At 26.8% G+C, this 27,700-nt stretch overlaps 3 protein-coding genes across 11 annotated transcripts in view; 1 reads left to right on the forward strand and 2 right to left on the reverse strand.

The window, feature by feature from the left end:
- The window catches only part of LOC108000225 (metabotropic glutamate receptor 6-like), a 71,660-nt gene extending 69,254 nt beyond the window's left edge, over positions 1–2,406 (forward strand). Inside the window, exon 12 of the mRNA XM_062086269.1 lies at positions 1,040–2,406. Coding sequence (XP_061942253.1) covers positions 1,040–1,458 — 419 coding nt within the window. The 3' untranslated portion in view covers positions 1,459–2,406. The remainder of the gene's footprint in view (positions 1–1,039) is intronic.
- On the reverse strand, positions 667–17,684 carry LOC108000226 (uncharacterized). 5 transcript variants are annotated; one of them, XR_009832992.1, is made up of 6 exons: positions 17,286–17,683; positions 15,581–15,896; positions 15,107–15,160; positions 9,299–9,456; positions 6,953–7,584; positions 667–1,279 (listed from the first exon to the last, which is right to left on the reverse strand). XR_009832992.1 is itself a non-coding variant. In XM_028667987.2 (5 exons), the coding sequence occupies exons 2-5, from the start codon at positions 15,792–15,794 to the stop codon at positions 7,201–7,203; spliced, it is 810 nt and encodes a 269-aa protein (XP_028523788.1). In that variant the 5' UTR covers positions 15,795–15,828; positions 17,286–17,684; the 3' UTR covers positions 2,732–7,200. The 5 variants fall into 5 exon arrangements, 4 of the variants coding, with proteins under 4 accessions (XP_028523788.1, XP_028523784.1, XP_028523786.1 ...); XM_028667987.2 differs by lacking the exon at positions 667–1,279 and having other exon boundaries at positions 2,732–7,584; positions 15,581–15,828; positions 17,286–17,684; XM_028667983.2 differs by lacking the exon at positions 667–1,279 and having other exon boundaries at positions 2,732–7,584.
- A 200-nt stretch (positions 17,685–17,884) lies between these two features.
- LOC108000449 (growth factor receptor-bound protein 14) overlaps positions 17,885–27,700 on the reverse strand; it is a 56,003-nt gene continuing 46,187 nt past the window's right edge. For all 5 annotated transcript variants that reach the window (XM_017060766.3, XM_017060768.3, XM_017060767.3 and 2 more), the window contains 5 exons: positions 27,453–27,680; positions 24,550–24,651; positions 20,290–20,558; positions 19,919–20,012; positions 17,885–19,014 (listed from right to left, as the gene is read on the reverse strand). In XM_017060766.3, the coding sequence (XP_016916255.2) occupies positions 18,706–19,014; positions 19,919–20,012; positions 20,290–20,558; positions 24,550–24,651; positions 27,453–27,680 (1,002 nt within the window). In that variant the 3' untranslated portion in view covers positions 17,885–18,705. The remainder of the gene's footprint in view (positions 19,015–19,918; positions 20,013–20,289; positions 20,559–24,549; positions 24,652–27,452; positions 27,681–27,700) is intronic.

Consider the following 27,700-nt stretch of genomic DNA (forward strand, 5'->3'; position numbering starts at 1 on the left):
TTTATTGAGAGTGAAACAATTTATTCGAGTTTTAAAAATAATTTTATTAGAGATGTGAAATCTTAAAAGTCTTCAAAATTCAAAAAGTTTCAATTTTAAAATTTTTTGCTCATAATAGTTGTTCATAATATTTTTATAATTTGAAACTTCAAACTGAATACAGAATAATTTATATAATTCTTCACAATTTATGAAAATCTAAATTAATTTTTATTTAAATAATAAATTGATTTTATATTCTAATAGTTTTTGCAAGAAAATACAAAATATAAAAATAAAAACTTTTTTTGCAAGCTAAGAAGATGACTGACTGTTATTATTAGCTAGTTATAAATTTGAATTTGAAAATTTTTAAAAATAAAAATTTTTTTATTACGTAAAAAAAAAAAAGAAAAAAAATAGAAAAAAAATTAGCATTCTGAATTTCGAGAATTTCGGATTTAAATTTTACAAATCTAATCAGATTTCAATCTATTTAAATCCATTATGTATAGATTTTAAACGCAATAATTTGAATTAATAAAAAAATGCACATGATCGATGCAATGAGAATTGTATTTTCAACTTTAAATTATTTAAATAAAAAAACAGAATATTAATTTACTTATTATAATATAAAAGAGGATTATAATATTTATTATAAATAAAAATATGAAAAACAATGAATAAAATTAAAAGTTTATAATTTTATCAAGTTATAAATAATTAATATTTTTTTATTCCAATTTGATATAAAATTATTGTTGTTATTAATATAAAACAATTGTATTTAGATATATCAAATCTACTATATTAAAATAAAACAATTTAATTTTTGAAACTATTGTTGAAACATTTATAAATATAAAATTATTGAAAAAATAATATTAAATAATTTTGCAATTTCTAACATTTGATAGTTGCAACCGATATATTTTATTATACGAATAACATTTTATTCATTACTTTCGTTTATTTTAATATTATATACTCGTATACTTTATCACGTATAATTTACTTTACTTTACTTATTTCATTTTTTTTTTCTCTATTGTTTCAGTTGCGTCCACATTCTATGCAATCAAAACAAGAAAATGTCCGGAAGGCTTCAATGAGACTCGATGTATCGCATTCGCAAATTATGCAACAATCATATTATGGTTGGCATTTGTGCCTTTATATCTAGCATCGACTAGGAATGTCATTAAAGTAATCACATTGGCTCTTTCACTGTCATTGAACGGATTGGTGCAATTGATTTGCTTGTTTCTCCCAAAAGTCTACGTGGTGTTGATCAAGCCTGAAAAAAACACAAGGGAATTAGTGATGGCCAGACATGCTGGTTCGTCTTATCCAACAACACCTTGTACGCCAATCACGCCAGAGCTGCCATCTGGCTTGCCCTTCATTATCGACCGCGATCGATCGAAATCGTTATCTTTTGCTAATCATTTCCGATCTGATAAAATTTCTTTGTAATAAACTAGATTTTAAAATAATATTGTTTCTGAAAAAATTTAAAATAAAAAAATGCATGTTTTTTTTTGCAATTTTGTATTATTATCAAGATTGGAAATTTATGAAAAATCCAAATATCATAAGTTACCATCCGAAGATCTCAATAAATAATTTGAGATAAAAATAATTTGAAATAAAAAAAAAATATATAAAATTATAATAATTTAATCATATTTAATATTATATTAGTAGAATTTTATAATAGAAATACAGAATGCTTTGTTTAAATAAAAATTATAGAAATGAAATTGAAATTATAAAAAGAAAAAAGTTTTATTTAAATATTTAAAGATTAAAAAATATAAGTATAAATATTAATTAAATATTAGTATAAATATTAATTTTTTTATAAATAGATATATAAAGATCATATATGAATGTGCATATATTTTTTTAAATGGAATCATATAATTTTTTTTATTAATTAATGTAATTTATTTTTTTACAAGAAGGTAATGGATCGATAATAATTTAGAAAACGACAATGGATATCAAAATATTAATGAATAATGGTTGTATTTTTTATTTAAAAAAAAATTATTTAAAAATTTATTATTGTATTTGGCAACTATCAGATTTTTTAATAATTCATTTAAAGAATTGCCATTAGAAAAAATTTATACATTTGTGATTATTATAAAATTTCTTAATTAAAATAATTCTATTTCAAACAGTTTTTTAAAATTACTTGTAATTTAAATAATAATTGCATCTAAAAATGAAATATTCTGTATATTTTTTACATGTTAAATCTATCTACGTAAAAATTAATCATATAATATATAAACAATATTTATAAACAATAAACAATTTTTATAAAAACATTTTTCTTATAATATATATTAATTAGAATTTTTTGTGAGATATGTATGTCACGTTTAATTAATAATAAAGAATTTTAAAACTTTATTTTAAAACTTTAAATATAGAAAACTTTAAATATAAAAAAAACAATAAAGATAAATTTTATTTTTTTTTTTTAAATATTTTTTAATAAAAATATTGTCATTTTGTTATTTTTATCAAATCATAATATTAAACCAAGATATTCATATAAATTATAATAATTTATAACTAAAAAATAAATTATTTTTTCTATCCAATCTAATCCAAAGCTGAAACAATCTTGATCGTAACTACATCTATTCTTTTTTTCTTTTCCCAATTTTTTTTTATCTATTTCTATTGATAAAATACTATAATAAAGAGAAAAAATAAAGTCACATTAAAAATGTAAATCTCATGTGCACACTTGCATTTATTTAATAACGGAAAACATCTTAAAAACTAAAAATATCTGCAAACAATACAAATGAATGTTTTTTTTTTGACTCGAACAGAAGTGACGTTTCGTTTCGTTGGAAGACATCGATTTCTCGTCGTCGATGATTATGTAATCTACGATAATATCTACGACGAGGAAGATCGAACGAACGCTGAACGAGACAAGATTATAACGATTGTTGTACGGGACTTATTATCCTAAGGTTAGCGAGATTCACCTCACGAATGAATTCTTTCTCTCTCTGTTTCTCTTTCTTTCGGTTAATGAAGAATCTCTTATTGAATTTATCAATTATTAAGTACATAATTATTAAGTATATAAATTAGTAGTCTAATAATTATAGTAGTAAGAAGGAGGAAATTCAAGATCCTGTAAATATTTTGAAATTTAAAATTAAAAAATCTTAAACATCTTCTTTCAATTATCTTTTTTTTATTATGAAGGTATTTTCTTCCATTTTTCATTTTGCTTCTATATGCAATATTTTTAAAAAAATTTCCTTTGTAGAAAAAATGAAAGAAAATAAGACAGCTTTGATCTGATATAAGCAATTGTTTTCTTGTTCAAAATTAGTAGTTCATTTTTTTTTATTTGAAGTTGTCTGAAAAAGTCATAAAATGAGAAATCTGTGAAAATACGCCATAATAAAATAAATCTTTATGTATTAAAAATCACTTAGTGACAGGGTATATTCCATTTTTTTCTAAAAAAAAATAATATTGTAACAAAGTTGATAACAATTTTACCATTTTAGAATAAAATCAAATTGAATAATATATTTGATAATAAACAACTAGATAATAAGCAATTCCTTATTTCAGATCTTAAATGTTTAATTTATTTCAAAACTGACAGTTTTAAACTATATAAGAATAAGAAAAATAATATAATTAATGAACTAGCCAAATTATTTAGAAAATGAAAGAATAATAGATAAAAAAAACCAATAATTAAGCAACTAGTTGCTTTGCATAAAATGAATTTTTCTAGCAAGCCTGCTTATATCGTCTATAATTTATTATAATATCTTAACTTAATTTTTCTTCGAATATTTAAATTGCATTTTAAAAAAATCACAAATAAATTATAAATCTACGTAAATGTTTCTAATTTTTTACTTCTGAGTTATAAAAATAGAAGAAAAATATTTTGGATTCAATCTTGAATTAGATTTTTGATGATATCGATACTTTCCATTAATTATTAAAACATCCTCTTTTTAGACATTTTGTTTCTATAATTCTACAATTCTATTATTATTCTTAACATTCACCTTCAAATATTCAAATCATTCTCTATTCAACATTAACATTCACTTTCAAATATTCAAACATAAACATTGCACTTCAAAACTCACAAATTCCATAACTTATAAATTCACATATCTTTCTTTTCTAAGGCATTTTCTTGATATTTTCACTTGATCACTTATAAAAATAAAAATTGGATAATTACACGAAATGATCTACAATAGTATTTTTTTATAATCAAAATATTTTTGATTATAAGAAAAATTTGCGAAACATCGAAATCACTAAAGTTACTGTAGAAAAGGTAAAAACTAAACCATATCCAGATTTTATATTTTCAAAATCACATAACACTTTTGATTATAAAAAAAATTAAAAGTCATAAAATTATTACAACATTGCTAAAAACTCATAGCTAATCACTTTCATAATTTCATTTATAAAAATACTTGTAACTAATGTTCTTGGAACACTAGTGTTTCAATACTGATTAAGTTAATCACTAATTCAGAGTATAAATGCTTGCTATTCATTTAAACCATCAAAGAAGATTTCTATTATATTATATACAACTATGAAACATATAATATTATTATTTTGATTTTTAAACTTCGTTTTACTATGAAATATATAATTTATTTTGATTTTTAAACTTTTTGTTTCATTTATTATTTTCTATATTCGATAATATCCAGTTAACTGCACTTTCTGCCCATTTAACTGTCGTAAAGTTATATCTAATTTTTGAAATTGAAACTTTCAATTTTTTAAACCACACATATGTCTCTAAAGTCGATCCAAGAAAACAATGCATATATATAAATAAATGCATCGATATTTAATCGACACAATCAATTCACAGATTTCCCTGCGAATTAAGGAAAAGATATTTTTATAATTTGTTCATATTTTTTACTTGACGATTTTGATATTTTTTCATTCACAATAACAATTATTCATAAACTTTTTTATATAATCTACTAAAAAATAACTATAAAATAATGATATCAATTCGCTCCTAAAGATGGACAAATGGCAATTAGTTGATAAGCAATAGCTTTAACTATAATAATAGATCTCTTGAACATTGCTTAAATTACTGTCTCGTCGATCAATTTCAAAAACTTTAAATATATTAAATATTGTATATAATATTATATTGTAAAACAAAGATGAATACTTTTTCCATTCTTATTTATAGAAAATATTTTTAGAATATTTATAGAAATCTACAAAAAAAAATCATCAATAATTTTGAAAATATTTTTAACTCTTTGGATAATTGATACATTCTAACCTAATTCTGTTAACTGAGCATTATTGTACAAACAAAACTGTAAACTCAACTTACATTCATTCAAAAAATCAATTTCATTAAATGTTTAAAATCCAATTTTCGAATATTTAATTAATTTTTAATTTTAGTATCATCTACTATCTATATTTATAAAAAAGAAAGAAATAGAGAGAGGGAGAAAGAGAGAGAAACGCGCGCAATTGTCCGAAAGACACGATACGAGTAAAAAACTCGAGGGTTGAGCATTTGAATTGAGCGTGGCGCTTGTTTCTCGATCGATCGGTCGGTCGGTGCACCGTCGCTGACCTATGCGAAGGTTGACCTCGTTATAGTCACCGGCCAACTCTCGCTCGAAAGGCCTTTCATTATGGACGGAATGGCTGATAAGGATCTGCGTGAAGTCGCGCGATTTCTCGCACGGACGAGCGCGATTAAGTACTTAGAAATATTCTATTTACAAATTAAAGATGATTTTGTTGAAAAGCTCGTAAACTTCCTCACTGATTTCAATGAGTCTGAAATATATTAAGGACATTTTCAGCAACTTCTTCTATATATATAATATAATTAGTTAGTTGTCTCAGTTTTCGAATTATATGTTAAAAATTTTTCACACTATGAATATATTAGGTAATTTTTATTAAGAAGTCGAAAGTTCTTCTTCTGTAAGTATATTTTTTTTAAAAATAACGAAAGTTTTATTTTTGTATACATTTTTATCTTTAGATTTTAATTTGCTGATATAAAAATAAATTTGTATTTAATATAATATTCAAATATAACAAGTTAGATAATTTTTAGAAATATATTAGACATATATTCATTATATCATTATATGCCTTTTTATTTAGTTCAAAAGAAAGAACAATTTATTGAAAATGATTTAAGATAATGATTTAAGATAAGTTAGATATTATTTATATAAGAAATATATACTGGAATATGCAAAAATACAAAAAACAAAAGTACAAATATATAATAATATAAAAAATATTTTTATACTATATAAAATTAACATATAACTCATATAATTCAAAAATCAAGGTTGACCGCCTATATGGGAAGAAATTCCTCAAAATGTCCTTAACAACGTATATCTCCATAATAGATTGTTATCGCAATAAGGAAATCTTAGAATCAGTCAATTGTGCAATTCAATATGTCCAATTCAATAATTCGAAGCATTTCTGCTGGCATTCAAATGTAATAAGTTAAAATAATTTTAATTTCTTTTTTATAAAAATATGTTTATCACTCGATTTTGCTGATGAAAATGAGATCAATCACAATGTACTTAAAACGATATTAAATTGATTATAGTAATATTGTACCTGTATATATCTTGTATTTATCTTTTATTTTCTTTAATTTCTTTTTATTCATTGTTCTATCACTGCAGGATAAAAAATGTTAACAAAGCACCGAGCAAACTTGAGAAATTCAAACATTTCTATGTACAATTATTAAAAATCTCATATTTCATCTTTAGCAAATAGCATTGATTGATTCCTAAAGTTATGCGATATTGAAACCGAAAACAAAATTGAATTTTATTGAATCCATATTAATATGTTAACTTCAAATAGTATTAATAACTGAATAACTATTAATAACTCAACTTGCCTGTAGAGTGCACCACTAATTTATATATACAGGTGGCTTCATATCTCCTAGTTTTCTTCTCGTGTTCCTAAAAGTCTATTCTATACACATATATTTACGTCCATATCTACTATCACTATATACCACTCTATACACTACTAAACACTACTTCAAGCTCGTTAAAATCGGTGAGGAGATAACATTTTCAATAAATTGTCATAGTTATTATCCGAATGGACCACACGAATCGATTCGATTTCGATTCGAGTTTAAAAGGAACTCTCGCGCTTCGTTCTTAACTGGACGGATTCCGGGCTTGGTGTCATCGCTGGATTATCATAAGCGTAGTCGAGAGTGGTATCCTCGCTTGGATGCCTTCTCGAGAGTGAAGTGCTAGTGGTGTTTGGAGTCACATTACTGACTGCAGTCCCACTGCCGCTCCCACTTCCGGCTGAACTTCCGTTTCCATGTCTGGTTTCGTTCTCTGAATATCGAGATGGAGCCACGCTCGCGCTGATTGTGGGCATCGTTAATTTCAATCCGTTTTGCTTTGATGTGCCCAATTCCGCATCTTGGAGCGTTGCTCTGTTACGATCATTGTTATTATTGTTGGTTTTACCCACACTATTGTCGCTGTTGTTGCTCGACATTCTCTGAAAAGAAAAATATTCGTCGAATTAATATAATAAAGATTCGTTAATCGAGTAATTTGATTATAGATAGATAATAGATAAATATATTTCAATGATAGATAAATATATTTCAAATAAAAATTATTATTAAAATCGTTTTATTAAAATGAAATAATATTTATTGATTTATTTTAAGATTATATTGATAAACATCTATTGATAACAATAGATATTTCTATATATATTCAATTCTATAAATATTTATTTAAATTAAATTAAATGAAATTATTAATAATAATTCTTGTGTTAAAAGAAATTATAAAAAAGAAATATATTTTAAATTTTGAATTTTGAACTGATTATTTTAAATATTATTTTTTGTGATTATATTTCATAAGGAAAATAGAAAGATATATTGTAAAAAAAAACAATTTATTTGAAAAATAAACTTTTTTAATAATTTGATAAATAAATAAATTTACTTGAATATTAATATTTTATTGATTTTATTTGTAAATATTAAAATAATTATTGTTATAATTAAATAGTTATAATTGCTATTGAAGATTTCAATACTTGAAGATAATAAAATTATATTTTATTGTATGATAGAAAAAATATTTAATTTAAATATTTAATTTATATTTATATTAAAATATATGTAATTGAAATTGAAATTATTACATATTCGTAAAATAAAAACTAATATTTTAATCAACATTATAATAAATTATTTCAAATTTATCATATCTAATATTAGTTAAGTAAATACTTTTAAAAAAATATTTTTATTTCTTATTTAAAATATATATAATAAAATATTACATATGAATTGTTAATAATTATTTGAAAAGCGATAATTTTTGAACTTTCATATTTGAAAATTTTATATTTTTATAAAATAATAATTCTTCAAAATTTCGAAATCTAAAGTGATAGTAGTTCTTTTGTATAATTCTTTTAAATAACTGTGATGTGAGAGAAAGCGTTTCAAAGATAAAATCGTGAAGTTGAAAGTGAAAACAGTGGTTTTAATTATTCATTATAAAACATAATGCAGATTTATTATATTTTCGTATATATAAGCATTTATATTTTTAATTATTTCATTTTTTTTAAAAAATAGTAAAGTACAAATTTAATAATTTAAACACGAAGGATAAAGAAATTAAAAGTAATACATGCTTTTCTATATATTTTTTAAAATAAACAATAAAAAATATAGAATAAAATCTTATTTATTTTCATATATAGAATAACTTTTTTCAATAGTTTATTCGAATTCAATCGAAAATTAACCAATTTTATTTGTACTTTAAAATTGTTCAAATTTGATTTACTCGAAAACAAAGATTCAAATAAAAAAATATCATTCCTTTTCCTCGATTTATTATTTCTTTTAGAATTATTTTCAGTTTTATTTTATAAATACATCTTATTTATTAATTTTTTTTTGTAAAATTATTTTATAGACTTCTATAAATATATTATTTATTTTTTAAAATTTTGTCAATAAATGAAATTCAATATTTTTAATAAAATTAATTATCAATAAAAATAATATAAATACTATATATTAATTAATCAATGTAAATATCTTTTGCTCTCATATATACTTATTATAAAAAAACAATTCGATTGTTAAAAAAATTAATATAAATACATTTTTTAATTTTGTTTACAAATTATCGCTTTCCGCTTTAAAAGATAATGATAGATCTTGTTTCTGACTCACCTTTATCTTTTTACTAGCGAAACTTCGTCTTATAGCAGCTCGCATCTTTTCCCATCGTGTGAGTTTTCTCGCGAACATCAAGTAGAGAGTCAACAGTAACGATACGCAAGCTATCGTGATGGATATCGAGACTAGAATCCATAATCTTCCAACCTCTCCTACCGATTTACAGTATTTTATATTTCTATTTTATATTTCTCTTTCGATTTTTTTAAATATCCTATAAACGCTGATTACATATTGATTACATTTTGCAAACATTGATCAAGAAGATTTAACAATAAAAAAAATCATACTTTTATATAAATAGATTCTAGAAATTGTCTCTCTTTCTTTTTTTCTTTTTTTTTTATTTCAGAATTACTAGAAATGCCCTTTCTATATTGTACATACTACTGTACTGTTTACTCTTTCATATACTATTTAACTTATGAGTAAAAGATTTCTTATTATATTTAGATATTTATTGATATTAATTCGATGAAGATATAAGATAATAAAATTGAAATCAATATAGAATAAAAAATGACGGATTCTAGGATTACTATTATCTATTAGAAATTTATGAATGTAGATATTTATGAAAAATTACATTATTTAAAATAATTTAACATAAATTATTTTAAATAATTTGAAATTACGTTAAATAGATATTTCGTGTAGATAATTATTTTAAATAATTATGAAATAAACAATATTTATGAAGAAACGATAATTTATGAGATATATATGACACTGAGAGGTTAAGTCAATGATGGTAGAGTGATGTCTCACGTAGTGTCGTATGAGCAATTGACTTAAATCTATCATTTGTATCGATAGTTCCATTGCAATATGTATCAGCGCCTACATATAAATTGTTTTAGAACAGCAATTTTCAACCAATATGTTGTAACTAAATACTTTATTTGAAATTGAAATAAAAGATAAACTATTTGAAATAATTTATTTTGAATCATTATTTTCAATGTTATTTGATAAAATAATAATTTCGAGTAATGAATTATATCTCAATTTTAAATTTGGCAAAATAAATAAATGTTATAGTAATCGTAAAATATTGTATCATAAACATATAATAAATAATATACATATATATTTCACATTAACTTACATAAATTTTGATAACATTAAAATTTAAGATTATCTATTAGATATTTATGAAAAATGACATTATTTAAAATAATTTAAAATTGTCTTAATAAATTTATTTTTTAGATAATTATTTTAAAAAATTATGAGATGAACAACATTTATTTTATAATTTCTTCATAATTCTCGTCCTGTTCGAAAATGAACAACGTTATCCTGAATTGTGCGGAATTTATTTCAAATAATATAAAAAAAAATAATATATTATATAACAATATAAATTTAATTCAAATTTTTTAAAAATAATTTAATAATAAAGCTATTTATAATATTTACTAATTTTTAATAAAGCTATTTATTGTTTGAGTAATATATAAGTAATATATAATTTCAATTTGAGATTATATTCTTTGTTTAGTTAATTTGAGACAATAACGTATAATTTTTAAATTAATAATTATTTCTGATGTATATTTTTTGTCATTATTAAGCGATAGTAATAGCAATAATACTAATAATAGTATACTATTAATAATAATATAAATAAATGATATCATGTACATATTAAAAATTTAATTATTTTTAACAAAGTTAAATAACAAAAAATTTATTGAAATGTTAAATAAATCATTTAATTGCAAATATATTTATTTTTTTTATGAAATATTTCTCAAATAATTTCGAAAAGTAATTTTAATGTAATGTAAATTTAAAAACATCTAGATCTAAATTATATATCTAATTACATACTAAGCAATTAAATTTGAAATGGGTTAATTATTTCGATACAAAATTATAATCATTTTCACGATAATAAATTAAAAAATCAATTGTGAATATTCTGTTGTCAAAATGATATTGACAACAGATGACATCGTTAGTGCACCATGTTTAAATAAATTATTACATTAAAATAAACTATATAATATATCAAGAAATATATCAAGAAATTTTTACTTTACTTAATATAAATTAATACATAACTTTTTCAACGATACATATATTTTTAAACTGAAAACCGATATATTTTATCTTTATTTGTTCTTATCTGATATTTCTATTAATTATTCTATTAAACAAAAAACATTGTTTTATTTAAAAAAAAGTAATATTCCAAAACGAAGTTCAGTCTTTTTTTATTTTAAACTTTAAACGACAAAAAAACTTTTTTCTTATAAAAAAGTTCATCCCATTATTTTTTACTACAAATAATATTTTTTCAAAAAAATGAATGAGACAAAAACTTCATTCAATTTTATTTAATTTTATAAGAGTAAATTTTTTAAATTTACAATGATAGCTATGAAATGACAATATCGTAACTTTTTTTTAAATTAATACGGATATTCTTTTTTTAACATTTTATAGTAGCGGCTACCAAGATTTTAAAGAGAGTTTAACCTATTAGATGATAAAGTTTAATGAGTGAGCGATAGTGAAAGAAATATAAGGAGAATATGAAAAGTAATTTACGATTATTTTCAGTGACAAAATCATGGAATTTCACGAATTTTTAATTAGACTTCGATTCGTCGAAGATATGATAAGACAACTTTCATAAAATTGACGTAATGAACACGAACGAAGAATTTTATTTCACGAATATCAATTGCCTTTTGTAATTCTATAAAACTTTTTTACTCGTTAAATCTTATCATAAGATTTTTATAATTATAACAAGTTTCAAATATTCAATTAATATATAAAAAATATATAATAATTTTATTTTATGTAAATTCTAATAATACTGTTATATAAAATCATATAAAATTATATAAATTTTCTATATTTTTTAATAGATTATTATTTTTTGATAGATTATTTATCTGAAAAAATTGAGTTGGAAACACAATTTTTTATAAAATATCATATATAATATATATATGTATATATATTGCGACTCCACTAAGTCTTCTATTGATAAATTTCTATAACTATATTAAAAGTTTTATATAGAATATATAATTAAATTTATTTATAATATTAAATTATCATACAAATAAAATTATTATTAGAAGAAAAATAATATATTTATTTTATATAAAATATTGTACATATAAACATATAATATATAATATATAATATAAAAAATATAATTTGTAAAAATATTTTTTTATAGAATTTATTATTAAGAAATTTTCAAGAAATGTACCATGTGTCAGAAATTCAATAATTATACTCAATATTTTTTATGTTTTATTTAAGTAAATAAAATAAAGTATAATAACTATTTTTATTCTAAATTTTTCAATATTTTATTTTCACTTTGAAGTAAAAATAATATTATTTTTTTTTAAAAATTATTTACAAACATTCACAAATATATACTTTAAGAAATATAATGCATTTTTTGATGCAGCATCAATTTTAATATATTATATACTCATAATTTAATACTTAATATTTAATACTTATAATTTTATGTGAATATTATCATGAAATAAAAAAAAATTACTGCCTATATCTACATATTATTGAGTTTATTTTACTATAAAATATAAAAAAAATATAGAAATCAATTTAAAATTCATAATTGTCATTTCATATATAGCATATAAATTTAAAAGATTTATCTTGTCATCAAGTTATGCGTAAAGAAAGGATGATAAATTTTCTTAGATAATAAAATAAAATAAAAAAGAAAACGATAAAATTTTAAATGAATATAAGAAAATTTTTGTTTTATCAAAATAAATTTTGAACATTCTGTTAATTTTTCTCTGCTTAAAATAATTATCAATGTCACTAAATATTTATTATAACATTTTTTATAATTTATTATATTTTTATATTATTTGCAAAAGATTTTTTATTTATATAACTATTTCTATATAACTTTTGAACAATAGTGTATATATTTTTTATTTTTTTATTTTTTATTAGTAGAATTTTATTAATTAATTTGTGTGTGTTGCGAGATAAAGTTGAAAATCGCTGTTAACATTGGTCTACAAAATTTTTATTTTCTTTTTATCATATAAGATTTTAATTATATTTTTTTATGCCTAATTCAAATATGCAATCTATTTATTTCTATTATATAATTTTTGAATGACCTACAATTTAATATTTATAAATTGCATAATCTTATATATATTGATAGAGAAAGTTAGCCAAAATGGAAATAAAAAATATAAATGAAAAAATCATATGATGCGAATCATCGAAATATTTTAATTAATTTATTTTTAATTAAGATCATATAAAGATATTATTTCTTGTGTATCAGAATGTAAAAAATTTATTGTGTAAAAGTTTCAATATAGTGATGGCATAATAACTAGTTTTTTTAATTTGGATATTGAGAAATTATTGCAATGAATAAAACATTAAATTACACAATTCTTATACTTTATTTTGACTTTTAACAATAATTTTCATGTATGATATAGACTATAATTTTTTTCATATGACATGAAATGATACAATTCAAATATGAAAAATATGATGAAAACCATGTGAAAAAATATGATGAATTTACTATGAATTTTTTGGAAAAACAATTATCATCATATGAAAGAGAGATAATAACAGCCTTTGAGAAGTTAATTGACTTTCTATTTCAAAAGATAATGTAAATATTAATTTTTTTGTAAAATATTTTATATGTTTGTATTTGTAGTAAAATGGAACATATATGGAGAGAAAAATGGAAATGTTCGTTTTAACGTATATTTATTGTTTCATAAATTCATTAAATTAAACAATAATATTCTGTTTGATTGTATATTGTATAAAAAAAAATAATTTATATATTTGCAATTATTAAAGTTTTATAAAAAACTTGTCTACTTATCTCTGATTTTTTATAGATTTTTTTAATTTTAATATTTCTCATATTACATTTTTATTTATATTATTATGTGTTATTTAATTATCTTATATAAATTAATAGTTTTTATTTAAAAAAAAAATAAAGATTTTGTTTTATTAATTTTAAATAATTTTAAATGAACGTTTCATTTCATGTTACAATTTTAGCAAACACGAAACTTTAATCATGTTTTCTTTTGTAACTAAATATTTTTTTTAATTAAATCTTATTTTCTCATAATCAAAAATTTAAAATTTCTATTCAAAATAAATTATATTATTTTTTTCCTCCATTTTTTTTCAGTAAAATTCAACAAAAGTGTTCCATTTTGACCAACTTTATTAAACTATATTAAAATTTATTAAACAATTGCAAACAATTTATATTTATATTTGTATTGTTGTATTTTAAAAAATGAAACAAAAATAGAATGAGAGAATGTTTGAAAGTGTTTGAATACTTATAATTTTATTAGAAATAATATTATTTCAATAAAATTTTATCTATCTTGCAGATAAATGATCAGTTTTAAATACTGCAAGAAAAAAATTTAAAAAAAGAACGTTTCTAAACTTATTAAAATATAACTCTATTAAAATATGAAATCCTCTTCTTTAGAAACCTCTTTTCATTTTTTAGACAATGAAGGAAAGATTGAAGATTTAAATATCGTTTTCAACTAATATAAACAATACAAAACTTTAAATTTCAACAATTTTTAATTAAAGTTTATAAAATTCCATTATATACTATTCTATTACAGTGATATATGAATAAAATTTCATTCCAGATTTAATATCGATAAATATCCAATTAGTAGTAATAAAATAACAAAAATTTTGTTTACCAACGTAATCGACATTCATTCTACGAATCATTTATATTTAATAAATTTCACTTACCTCGCAACTCTTCGTATTCATTTAGAAGAACGTATCGCTCGTCATGAAGATAGACTGAAATCCAAAAAAAAAAAAAAAATGAGGATGAAGAAAATTTTCCGCGGCAGCGAAAGTACGTATTTTCGAATGACTTCGAACGGGACGTTTCAAAAGGGACGGTTGCTCGCATGGCGAGGAGAGAAGTGGGGAGGTAGGCTGTCGAGCGAAGAAGAAGGGAGGAAGGGAGAGCAAGCAAGAACGAGGAAAGAAAAGAAAGCAGGTAGGCAGGTAGGCAAGTCGGATGAGTCATCATGGTTGGTCGCGTGTGGGGAAGTCGACGGAGGGACGGTGGTCAGGTGTAAAGTCAACGGACTCGAACCCTCTCGTATTCAGGTGCAAGGGACCTGGCTGTTACCTGGCTTTTTCCTCGATCGATTCCGAAACATATCGATTCGACCGAGTTTCGAGCGAAGGAGAAAAATTGTCGTTGCTCACCTTGACAATCGGAGAAGCACTCTTGGGGCAAATAGTTGCGAGCAGTCTTGTTACAGATGGAGGAACACGGTTTGCAACTTTTGTCGTAGCTACTGCAATACTCGATGGTGGAGCAATGTTTCTCGCCACATTTCGCTCCATCGTGATTCAACGCGGCGGTCGTGCTGCCGATCACCAACACTATGACGAACAATGTCATCGTCATTGAATCCATCCTCGTATCGTGACACGGTGTGCGCTATCGTCTCCTACGACGAATACGATTCGAAGTCAACGATGTTCGAAAAAACCGTCTTGAGTCGGAAACATACTCGTCCTGGAAAAGCAAGCGTGCGTTTCGAAAATTCCAAAACCGATATATAATATATACATATATATATACTTGCTATAAAAGTATCGAACAAAATATGTATCAAACTCAAGTTTCGAAAACGATGTTTTAATAATTATTTTAAAGCGACATAAGATGTTGACTATGGAATCTAAACATCGATCATAAAAGTGTTATTTAAAACAGAATATTATTTATTATTTATTATAAAACGTTCGAGCATAAACGTCGTATTATTTAAATATCGATTGTTTATAGATTTCGTTACAAAAGCATATCTTCACGGTGAACTGAATGAATCACTAACTTGAGATTATTTTCATATCTTTGTACGTTACAATATTACCTTCGAAATTCAACTTAATAAATATATATTTATCATTCAGTGTTTGAATAACAAGCGTTTTCGCGTACATGTGTAATATTTTTGTTCGATTGCGCGATAGAAAAGATCGGTGGTTACAGACGCGAGAGGGAAACGAGGCGAACGCGTAGTGTGACTCATCGGTGGTATCGCGGAGAACGACCACAGTTCGAAACGCGATCGTCGGCTCGCCGACCGATTCGACCTCGTGGAGTTTCGATCGCCTCGCGCCACGCCGCGCCGCGTGGAAATTCCGAAACGTCACTCTACTCGCTTGCGGGAGTCCACACTCCTTCGATGTCCATGTTCCTACCGAATGGAATACCTCGATCCATCGTCGTCCGACTCGGATGGCGTAATGCTGGACGCAGGAAAAGGGAGAGGGAGAAAGAGAGAGAAAAGGACGGAAAGAGGGAGAGAGAGAGAGAGAGCAGTCAGGACGAAGAAAAGAGAAGGGAAGGGGAACCGGTCGGTCGTACCTGGTACCGTAACGTGGGTGCACGAACTCTATCGATGGCGACGACCGAAAGAGAATTGTTAGAAACGTAACATGGATGAACATCTCGAAATAATCCTGAGAATCGAGTAACCTAACCGTTTGTCTACGGATAAAAGTTATAGTCGCTTGAACGATCGACGGGAATGTCACCGAACCGGTTCTCGAGGGGCGTCGCTTCAATAAACGTTTTCGCGGCAATAACGAGATTGATCGTTGATCCTCGTCTCACACGACGAAGTTTAACCGTTTGAAAAGAAAATGTTAGCGTGTCCGATGCGTCCGATTTTCGATTCAAAAAAGATTTTTCTCTAATTGATCAATCGTGATTCGAGGCTCTCGTTCGAGCATTTGCGCATGCGCTGTAACTACCTGTGATCTTGGACCTCGACGAAACGAGTTGGATCCTCCGGCTATGAAAATTCTCTCGGAGCGATTGATCCTTCGAGAATATATCGAACGCGCTCTGAATTCGATTGATGCGTAACAGGTGGTGCGTGTTCGTACAACTTACTTGCTAAAAATTCGTCGGATCGGTGGATAACGTTGTGCCCTGAATTGTCGAGATCGAGCCGAATCAATTCGCATTTCGGCAATCGCAACGAGACAATACCGAGAGATTGTTCGTCGATTTTGAATTGGGAAACGATTGTGACGATGTTCGAAAATGAAAACGCGAGTGAGAAAGAGAATGAGGTGCCGGAGGGTAAATATCAGACTGCGTCGCGTCGACTGGTCACGGTAAACTGAGGATCGTGGAGCAAACTACGACTCGCACCTGAATTCCACCTCTCCGTACGTTCATCGATCCCCCTTCTCCTCTCTCTCTTTCTCTCTCTCTTCTTGGCCGAAAGACGACGATGCTCCTCCTCCTCCTGCTGCCTACCGTAATACCTGCCGGAATACATTCTCAGCCATTATAGTCGTATCCTACGTACCTGTTGCGAACGGTACAGTGTTCGATGTCGACCTTTGTAGTGTTACAACATATCGGGAAGTATATATCAAAGAGACATTTCCAAGAAAATGCATTGGGGGAGGGGAAGAGGGGGGAAGGAAAGAGTCACAAATGGAGAGAAAAAGGGAGAAAAAGAATAAGAACACAATAAACGATTTTCCAGTTATGGATTATATTTTATTGTTCTTCGAATAGATGTCGAGATCCCGAGGATCGCGAATCGACTTCTTTTTATCCTACTACTTGTTCGTACAAAATATATATTTTATCGTAATTTGCATCGATGATAATCGTCTTAATAATAACGTGACCTCTAACGAATACTCGTTTTCTTTCCTTATGCCACTACTGTACCTGATCCCCGCTTCCTTTCATAAAAATTCGTATCTGTAAATCGATTCGTAACAGCGATCGAAGAATCGATCACGTGCATCGCCGTGGTACACGACTCGAAAAATCGGGATTGATTAACCGCTCATCAAAGCCGATTTTTGAAATACCGGTTAACCACAACGAACGAATCCATTTACGGTTACGCGTGAACGAAATGAAAAATAGGAAACGAAGATAGGCGTAATATTGCGGTGCAAGCCCGCAAAGCTCTGCTCACTTTTCACTATATATCGGTTTCATATACATATCGTATCGATTTGTATCATTTCTCTTCTTCTTCGTCTTCTTTTTATTCTTTTTTTTTTTGTTCTGTTTTTAACAGTGTTAGCCACGAGGAGGCGTTCTATCTCTCTCTCTCTCTCTCTCTCTCTGTCTGTCTGGCTACAGAAAATTCGCGCTACAAATTCCATTTACTGTAGCTGCACAAGCACAAACTCCAGCAACCCGAGCGCGCAGATCGAACGTTCGCGTCACCGGACCTGTTCTCGTTTGCGATTCCGTTCAGTCGAGAAGCGTAGTCGAGGGAACAGTCGGCCGTGACGAGACGCTCTTCGACGCTAGCGGGCCGCTGGAATTCCTATCCTCAGATGCTCTTATGTCCGGCGTTATAAGCAGCAGAAATGGGAGTCGTGGCACCACCTACGTTACTGCTGAGCCGTCGGTCGAGTTCGATAGGTGATGGTGGCGACCCTCCGCCATCTTCTTGCTGCAACGGCACAGGAACCGGAAGGGGAAGCATCTCGGGAACGCCGTTCTGCACGTAGTGGGTTAGCCGGGTGGGCAAACAACCCGCGTTCAATTGGTAGAATTCGATCAGCTGGAGTAAGTCATAGAAGCGGGTTATGCCCTTGTCAAGAGTATACAGCCAGCAGTTGCATCGTTCGTCGAAAACCTGGAATCAACTTAGGATGTAATAATCATCAAGATACAGATTATTGCGAGATCGACAAGGAGAAATATTATAGCTTTATGATTCTTAACCTATGATCTTCGCGAATACCCGGAGGGGGTTATGAAGCTCTTCACACGCGCGAGTGAATGACTAAGAGGAAGCACGTGATTTGTTGCTTTATTTATTTATGATAAATTTCTTGTCTAGAATAAACAGAGAATAGAGAATCTAAAATAAAGTAGAAAAATTTAATACTAAAATTGTTTATCTATAACGTATATGTAAATAATTATGATATATCGAAATATATTAAAATTATGTAATATTAATATATAAGTATTTAATATATTCGTGACGTATTATTTTAGAAGATTCGTAGAAATCGATATAAGCGCAAAAATTAGTTAGAAAAAAAATTTGCAAAATACTATTTATAATATAAGTAATATATACTTATTTATTAAATTATGAGTAATTTAAATTTGCATTGGATGGAATGAAAAAGTAAAGACGGAGACAGTGATATAACAGAGTAATCTCACTTTATCTGTGTTTTACTTCATCTAATCTTAACTTATTTTTGTATATCAACTTGTATTTGTTTTGGCCTCTAGAATCAAGTTTCCAAATTTATCCCAAATATATTAATATCTAGAATATACATAAACGATTACAAATTTTAAATATCATATCACATATTTTAAATATTTATTATTATATACGTGCGCATTATATTTAAACATTTATCTCAATATTACATTCATCATTAATTTTGGATAAAGTCTTTTAATCGTTACAAGAACATAAAATACACGAAACTAGTTATTTTAATAAATTTTAATAGTTTTAGTATTAAATCATGACAATCTCATTGCAAACACAAGTTAAGAATCAAGATACTTACAGGCTGAATCTGTGCGTGGAATACCTTCTCACTGTACTTATACGTGAGCACATATGCACCCAAATTGCTCTTGCTTTCCCGTACCAGGAATACGCTGAAAGAACAAGAAGATATAGTACAAGTGTATTTTAAGACCGACAGATACGGATCTACAACGACGACGACAACGATCAGCGATAGAATATTTCAACATTAAGATTAACAATTTATTGCTCAAATCGTAGAAAACAATCGTAACACCAAACAACCAAAATTACACGAAAACTATGTAACAAATATTATTCGAGCATTTTGAAGTTATTACTACTTAAAATAACTTGATTTGAGATTTTAATTAAATTTTCCGATCGAAGTCGTTGTCAACAGCTTACCCGTCGACGGAGCCATGGTCTCGAACTATCGCTGCGGCGATATCTCTTTTCAATCCTCTGTGAAACCATGGTTGCAAAACATGAAATCCATCGTCCAATCCGTGCAGTCGTACCATAGCGCAACCCTGAGGCGGCCTCGAGAATGGCCTCCACGTTCGCCGCCAATTTATCCCCTCGTTCTCGGCGATATTCTTCGCCTCTTTCGGATCCTCCACGATCCTTCCCACGCTTCCGGTAAAATCCATGGCCACGCGTGACCGCACTGATTCCTGTGAATATAACGCATTGCATCGTGAAAAGATTCGTTCGAGAACAGGAAGAAAAGTTGAAAGTTAAATGGAAGACGTGCTCCCACTTTTTCCACACGCTTTCATTCGCAATGTTCACTCGAACGTGGACTCTCTTGGTCACGGAGTTTCGATTTATCGGAGCGGAACGTTACCGTTGCACGGTTGTAATGAAACAGATGTCTGACCGCGAAAAAAAAATCAAAATTTGGACCATTTTAACTACTTTGATATTTTGTGACTAAATTTCAATTCGAGAATTTTTCATTATTTTGTAATCTATATTTTTAAATTTTCATTTAACGATTTATAACAAGATTTTTTCTTGTAATAAATTTTGATAAGATTGAACATCATTTTATATCTCGTGAATTTTATTACCAAGGATTAATTCTAATATTATAGTAAAACATTTTTTATTAATTATATATTTATTGTTATTTTTGAGGAATAAATCCTGTGAAATTTTGGTAAGATTTATTATCAAATTTTATTAAAATTTTGTTTCAGTTGATTCTAATTCGAATTCTAAAAATCAATTAGTTTCTGCTACTTTTTTTTATAAGTTATGTTATATAAGTACTGTCTATAGGCCGCCTACGAAATAACATTGGCTATTAACACTTCGTTCTATATAAAATATGTATGAAAATTTATGTATGTCGTAATTTATTCTATCTCGTCTTATAATAATTTCATTAATATTCATAATATGTATATATAAAAATTTCTATATTCCCATTTTACAAAATTAATCGATTGAAAAATTGTTTAAATTTTGTATTTTACTACCTTGCGCTATATTGTATTATTTTATATATAAAAATAATATATAAAATATTTTACTGAAAATTCAGTTAAATATATATTCTTTGAGGAAAGATATTTATATTATATAGTTTGATTGATATTAAAAAATGAATCGAACAAAAGAATTTTTTTTAATATCATAATATCTTTTTTTAAGATTACGCATGTTTCTTTATATATATATATTATATACAATTTTTCCTTTTACATATTATAATTAACATTACTCATGCATTCATTCACGTGTAATAGTATGATCTTCGATCTTAAAATTTTTAAATTATTATGGAACTTATTTTTAGCGACATACATGTTTATCAAATTTTATATATACAAAGTATTATGTAGGTAGAATAACTTGATCATATCTTGCTTGTTTTTGATAATATTAAAAAATATCTTAGATAAAAATTGAATAATTTTCAGAAGAGCATATATTAGTATTATGAATTTTTTCCTAAATTAGTGCATAAAAAATTTATGAAAATTAAATTTTTTTTAATAGAATTGTATAATTTTTATTCCTTGCAAAAAGTTTTTATAAATTATTTATATCGAAAAAGCATTAATTTAAAAATATTTTAATTTATTGAGATATTTGTCGGTTCTTATTTTCTTCTTTGTCTCTCATATAGGAAATTTTTTCAAAATTCAAGTTAAAATATTTTTTAAACTAATGATTAATATATTAAAAAATATGTGATTACATATATATATATATAAAACGAATTTGATTGAAAAATTCATTTGTATTTTATTTGATTACATACAAAAAATTTAATAATACGTAAAATTAATAATAAATAATTGGAAATAAAGCAAAATGATCAAGTTCACTTTATTTCATTCATTCTGTATAATATAGAATTGAAGCACTTAAAAATGTTCAATTAAACAATTTAGTGTTTAAATAATTTCAAGTTAATAAAAAGACAATTCCAAATTCCATTCCAATTCGTGATAAATTTATATTCAACGATTATACACATTTATAATATACCGTATATAATATAACTTCTAAGAAAGAAAAAGATATATTTTTATACAGCTGGACAATCGTTTAAGTGCGCGATACAGCTCACCGGTACTTAAAGCCGTAGACTTACGCGGAAGCGGGAACAGATCGATGATGGAACGTGTCGAGCGAATGTTTCAAAAGAAGTATTCGCGCGTACAGTTCAAAAGACTGAAAAGTAAATGAAAAAATCACGAGACGAAGAAGGGTTGATAACCCCTGACGCCTGTTGCTAGGCAAGGCATCGAACGATGCATCGCTGGATGGTGCAACAAGACGCGGAGATTTCAATTGAAATCGAACTCTGATTCGAACTCGTTCCCATTGCACTGTAATCGTTCTTCTACCGCGTGATTACTCGCACATCGTTTCTCCGACAATGAGAACGATTCGTGGATGCTCGTCCATATTCGTCAATATTCGCCACTGGTCGACACGAGAGGGGCGATAGGGGCGGTCTTACGTAACGTCGCCGCACCTGCGTTCAATGCCGCTACGATATTTTCTGCGAACGGAAATACACGAGACTCGACGAATGTAGGTCAACTTTGTGTTTTCGTCGTTACGATATTTACGAACGTAACGAGACACGTCGAGAAAACGGATGAAAAAGAATGATTTTTTCGAAACTGTGCCGCATTGCGTTTCGGGAAAAGAAAGCATCGTATTACGAAACGTGTTGACCGATTTCGTCATCGACACTCGCGTGATTGCTTCGTCGTTTCTTCGATTTATCTTGTACAAGGTACGTATAAATTACGTATATCTACCATGGCTTCGTGGAGAAGAAAACTAACGGTGATAAAGAATCGAATTGCAAGCGAGCGAGATCGTTGTTGAAGAGAGACGCTTGTTACAAGTAAACCCCGCGGCGAGAGAGTTAGACCGACTAGCTGAGAAACGAGCGACTCGATGAGTCGGTAGTCAGACGACAGGGGAGAAATTCATGGAGAGGGATGATGCGCGCGAGCAAAGCACAGTGGTGGGGAGAGACTTGAGAGCGCGAAGATCGAGAGAAGAAACTAGCTTCCGGTTCCTTTTTTCCCCTCGAGTTTCCGGCTGGCTAATCGTGTAGTGCCGCCGGCACCATTTTCAATCGATCGATAAACACCATGCGAATTGCTCGATACTCGAGTCTAAGTCGTGGATAGTAAAATCTCGTTTATCTGCACATTTTTTATAGTAAATCAATGCTCACTCTCAATTGTGAACTCATAACTGAGCTTCCATTATTTGACGAACATACTTTCAATTATATTCTTTATATTTAATTCTTAATAAACATCAAAACAAAATAAAATCATTTTGTATTAATAAAAATAATATGATCAATGAAATTGTGTGTTTTACTTTAGAAGCATAATAAGCATCAGAAGCATCAATTATATTACATTGTAACGAATAAGAAAATCAGTTCAAGGAACAAATTAAACGTTAAAATTTCCAACCAATAAACGTTATTATATCCAAATTAATGGAAAACGATGAGAATACCAGTGGACCTCTGTTATCGAAACTACATAGATACTCGATTATTCGATTTATCCTGTTCGGATAAACGAAACGATCCTACATATTTCGGTTCTATCTCGAACGTTATCGATCGCGTACCGCGTGCAAGTTCCGGCCAATCGGCGAGTGAAGCTCGCGAACCTGCTGGCGAATCGGCAAGGAACCCGCGGCGCGGAACGCGAGAGAATTTCGTGGCCGAACACCCGGACGCTCCAAGAGTCGCGGCGTCTGCCTCCTAAATGATCGATAGTCGCCGCGTAGCAACAACCAACCGCCTCGGGCTTTTTGCTCGATTTTTGAAACTTTGCTTGCTTCGACGCGAACTCCTCTTTCTTTCTCTCTCTGCCTTCTCCTTCTTTCGTTTTCTCGAGCGTCTCGCCTCTGGTCCGCCTCGTCACGCCTTGCCACCTTCTCTTTATCCCACCCGCTTTTTTCACTGCACTTTTTTTCATCGATTGAAGATGGAATCGCGACACCGCGGTCAGCCGTGATAGGATACCGATCGAAAGTGATATTATCGCGTGCGCTCGGGAAGAAAACGAGCGAAAGAAAAGAATTTTTTATTTTTTTTTTGTTGGTAATTTTTTTTTCTATGATTAAAAAAGATTGTTAGAAAAAAAAAAAGTCGAAACTTACGTTGGGCACATTGTAGTTGACGTATCGATCCTTTGGGCTGTCAGTTTGTTCGCACTGTTTATTCTTAAAGGCTCTGTAGTTTTCTCTCAGTTGCTTGCCGTACTATAAAATTAAACAAAACGGAAACTGAAAATGCGATTTGTAGAATATAGTTGTTTGCTCATATTGTTATTAAGATTGTTGTTATCATATTGTTATTGTCATATTAAGAGCAAAAATATATTTAATAAAAAAAATGCACAAGATAAGTAAATTAATCGTTTCTAAATATCGTCTTAGAATACCAAAGTCTTGCATTATTCGTTAGATCAAATATATCTATACGTGACATTCTGATCGCTTATTCGGATAATCGATTTTAATGAATAATTTAAATTCAAATCATTTGGATAATCGATAATCTATCATAACTGAAGAAAAAATATAAAATTTATCTTTTTATCACATTTTTTAAAAAGAACTTTAAATTTTGTAATTTAAAATTTTTTACAAAAATAAACTAAAAATGGCAAACAATGACCATACCAAATTGAAACTCACTGTTTCGAACATTATTTTCTAATATATTTACATCATAAATTTACGTTCTGTGTATTTTTAAGAGTTGTTAATGCTATTTAGTAAACAATTTTTTTTTAAATAGTTGCATTAGACATTAAAATTCAAAATCTTGCAAGTTAATTCACTACTTCATCACATTTGTTTTACGAGTTTGATTGCATAAATATAATAACATACAATTATATTAGAACCATTTATTTAAAAAAATATATGAACTTATCTGTTTCAAAAATGGCAAGTCATTTTGCAAAAATATTACATGAAAGAGAAAATTTAAAATGTAAATGAATAAAGATTAATTCTTTGTAATTTAATTTTTTTTATTTAGAAAAAAATAGAGTAATAACAATAATATTAAAACTTTTGCTCAATCTTATTCCAAAGTAAAAAATAACATATGTTATTGCAAAAGAATAATATTTGATACATTAAGTCTTAATAGATAATTAAATAAGATTTAAAAAATATAAATATATAAATATATGACTTCAAAGCAAGATGGCATTGTAGAGAGTTAAGATGATTAAAATTGAAATAAAATAAAGATTAAAGCTGAAGTAATATGAAGATTACAATAATCCTTTATAATATATAGCCATTGTCGTTCATTGATATCTTTTTGTTTAATAAATGTTTTTCGCTCTCACCGTAACAAAAAAACTTTTTTCTATATATTTCAATTTTAATTTGATTTGTTTTCTAATATTTAAAGAGGCAAAGATGATGAGATTAGAATAATTGTAAAATAATTTTAATTTTAGATTATTAATATTTAATAATCTTTGATCATCAAGATAATTTTTATTATTATTTCAAAATGTTGCAAATAAGAAAATTTATATATATTTGAATATTAGAAATAGATATGAAAGTATATCAATGAAATTTCTTATAAACAATTGTATGACAGACAGGTTAAAGATATGAAAAATCACTAACGTATTTATTATTTAATGGAAAAACAAAAAAATAGCAATAATTATAAAATTAATGAGATAATGAAATTTGAAATATATTACGTTTTTGACTTGTATTGTTAATATAATTATAGACACTAAAATGACAAGTTGAGCCAAAAGCCAAAAAAAAAAGATATATTATATATATTATATAATGTAAAATATTTGAAATATTTTAATAAATAAAATATATTTCAATAACTTATTTTGATATTAAGATTTAAGAAAAAATAAAATTTGGAATTATATTTGACACGCTATTATAGATTTATTGTGATTATATATATTAAATTATAATGTAATAATATTATAAAATAAAATGTATATATATAAAGTGATAATAATACTAAATAAATTTATATGTATTTAAGATTCGTATATCATTAAAATTCATTTAACACTTTTATAATTTATCTCTCTCAAATGTTACATTATATTATATTAACACTGAATTTATATTTGTTTAGTTCTGTCTTGATTTATAACAAATTCATATTTTTCTTAAGATTTAAAATATTATATGATTTATATATTTATATGAAATTTATAAAATTATTCATTTGATTTTTGTTTATATAATTATTTTTATATATTCTCTAAGTTAAAAAATAAAAAGAATATTTTAGTTAAGTTTCTCTATTCTAAAATCATCTTTAAAATTTTGGTCAATAAATTTTTCTTTCATTATCACATTCTACGTGAAACACGATAAAAAAATGTTTTCACACTTTTTTCCTTGACATCAATCGTTTAACAGTTATTTCAAACTGCAGTTATTGATGGACATCCTGTATAAATAGGGAAATAAACGTAACTGTATAAACTAGGAATAAATCATTCACAACATCGAAAACTGTTCAAAATTCAAGAAATTTCAAATTCTTGAACTTTGAAACTTTTTGCAACCTACAACTATCGAAATTTGAATAAAAAATTGCAAAATTAAATTTTTCGCGAATTAAAAATTCCAAAAATCAAAATTAAAAAATTCTAATCCTTGATAAAATAAATAGTCTTTAGAAAAAAAGAAAAGAAAAACATTTTAAGTTTCAAAGATTTCACGAATTTTGAGATCTCACAAATTTTCGAAATTTTATAATAAAAATCTCTAGTATAAACGAATAAGATATAAAATTTGTACACGTCGATAAAACTATTATTAATACCGAAACTAAAATCGATCGAACATTAATCGAGAGTTTCGAACTAGAATCGATATAATGGAAGGGATATTATGATTTCTTCGGAAAATATACGATTCGCGTAACGAAGAAAGTTCACAAGAATTTTTTCACGAAGGAAAAAGCCAAAAAAAAAAAAAGGAAAAAACAAAAAAAAAAGAAAAGAGAAACAACATTGCGAAAGAATCGAATGTTTGATTACCTTGGCGAGTCTCATGGCCGTGAGCCAACAGGCGCGAGACTTTTCACTGTGGAAAGCGATGACCTTGAGTCCGGCTTCTCCAGACTCGATGGTTTTGAGTTGGCCGGTGCTGGTCGGCCTCAGGCAGATGCCCCACGGGAAGGGTGCTCCGTATCTCTTCCTGGTGTTTGTGATCTTATACACCGCGTAATCCGACAAGTGGGCGAACAAAAACGTTTGCTTCCTTTTCTGAAATTATTTCGAATATC

Source organism: Apis cerana, linkage group LG16 (assembly GCF_029169275.1).
Source record: "Apis cerana isolate GH-2021 linkage group LG16, AcerK_1.0, whole genome shotgun sequence".
NCBI classification, from domain to species: Eukaryota; Metazoa; Arthropoda; class Insecta; order Hymenoptera; family Apidae; genus Apis; species Apis cerana.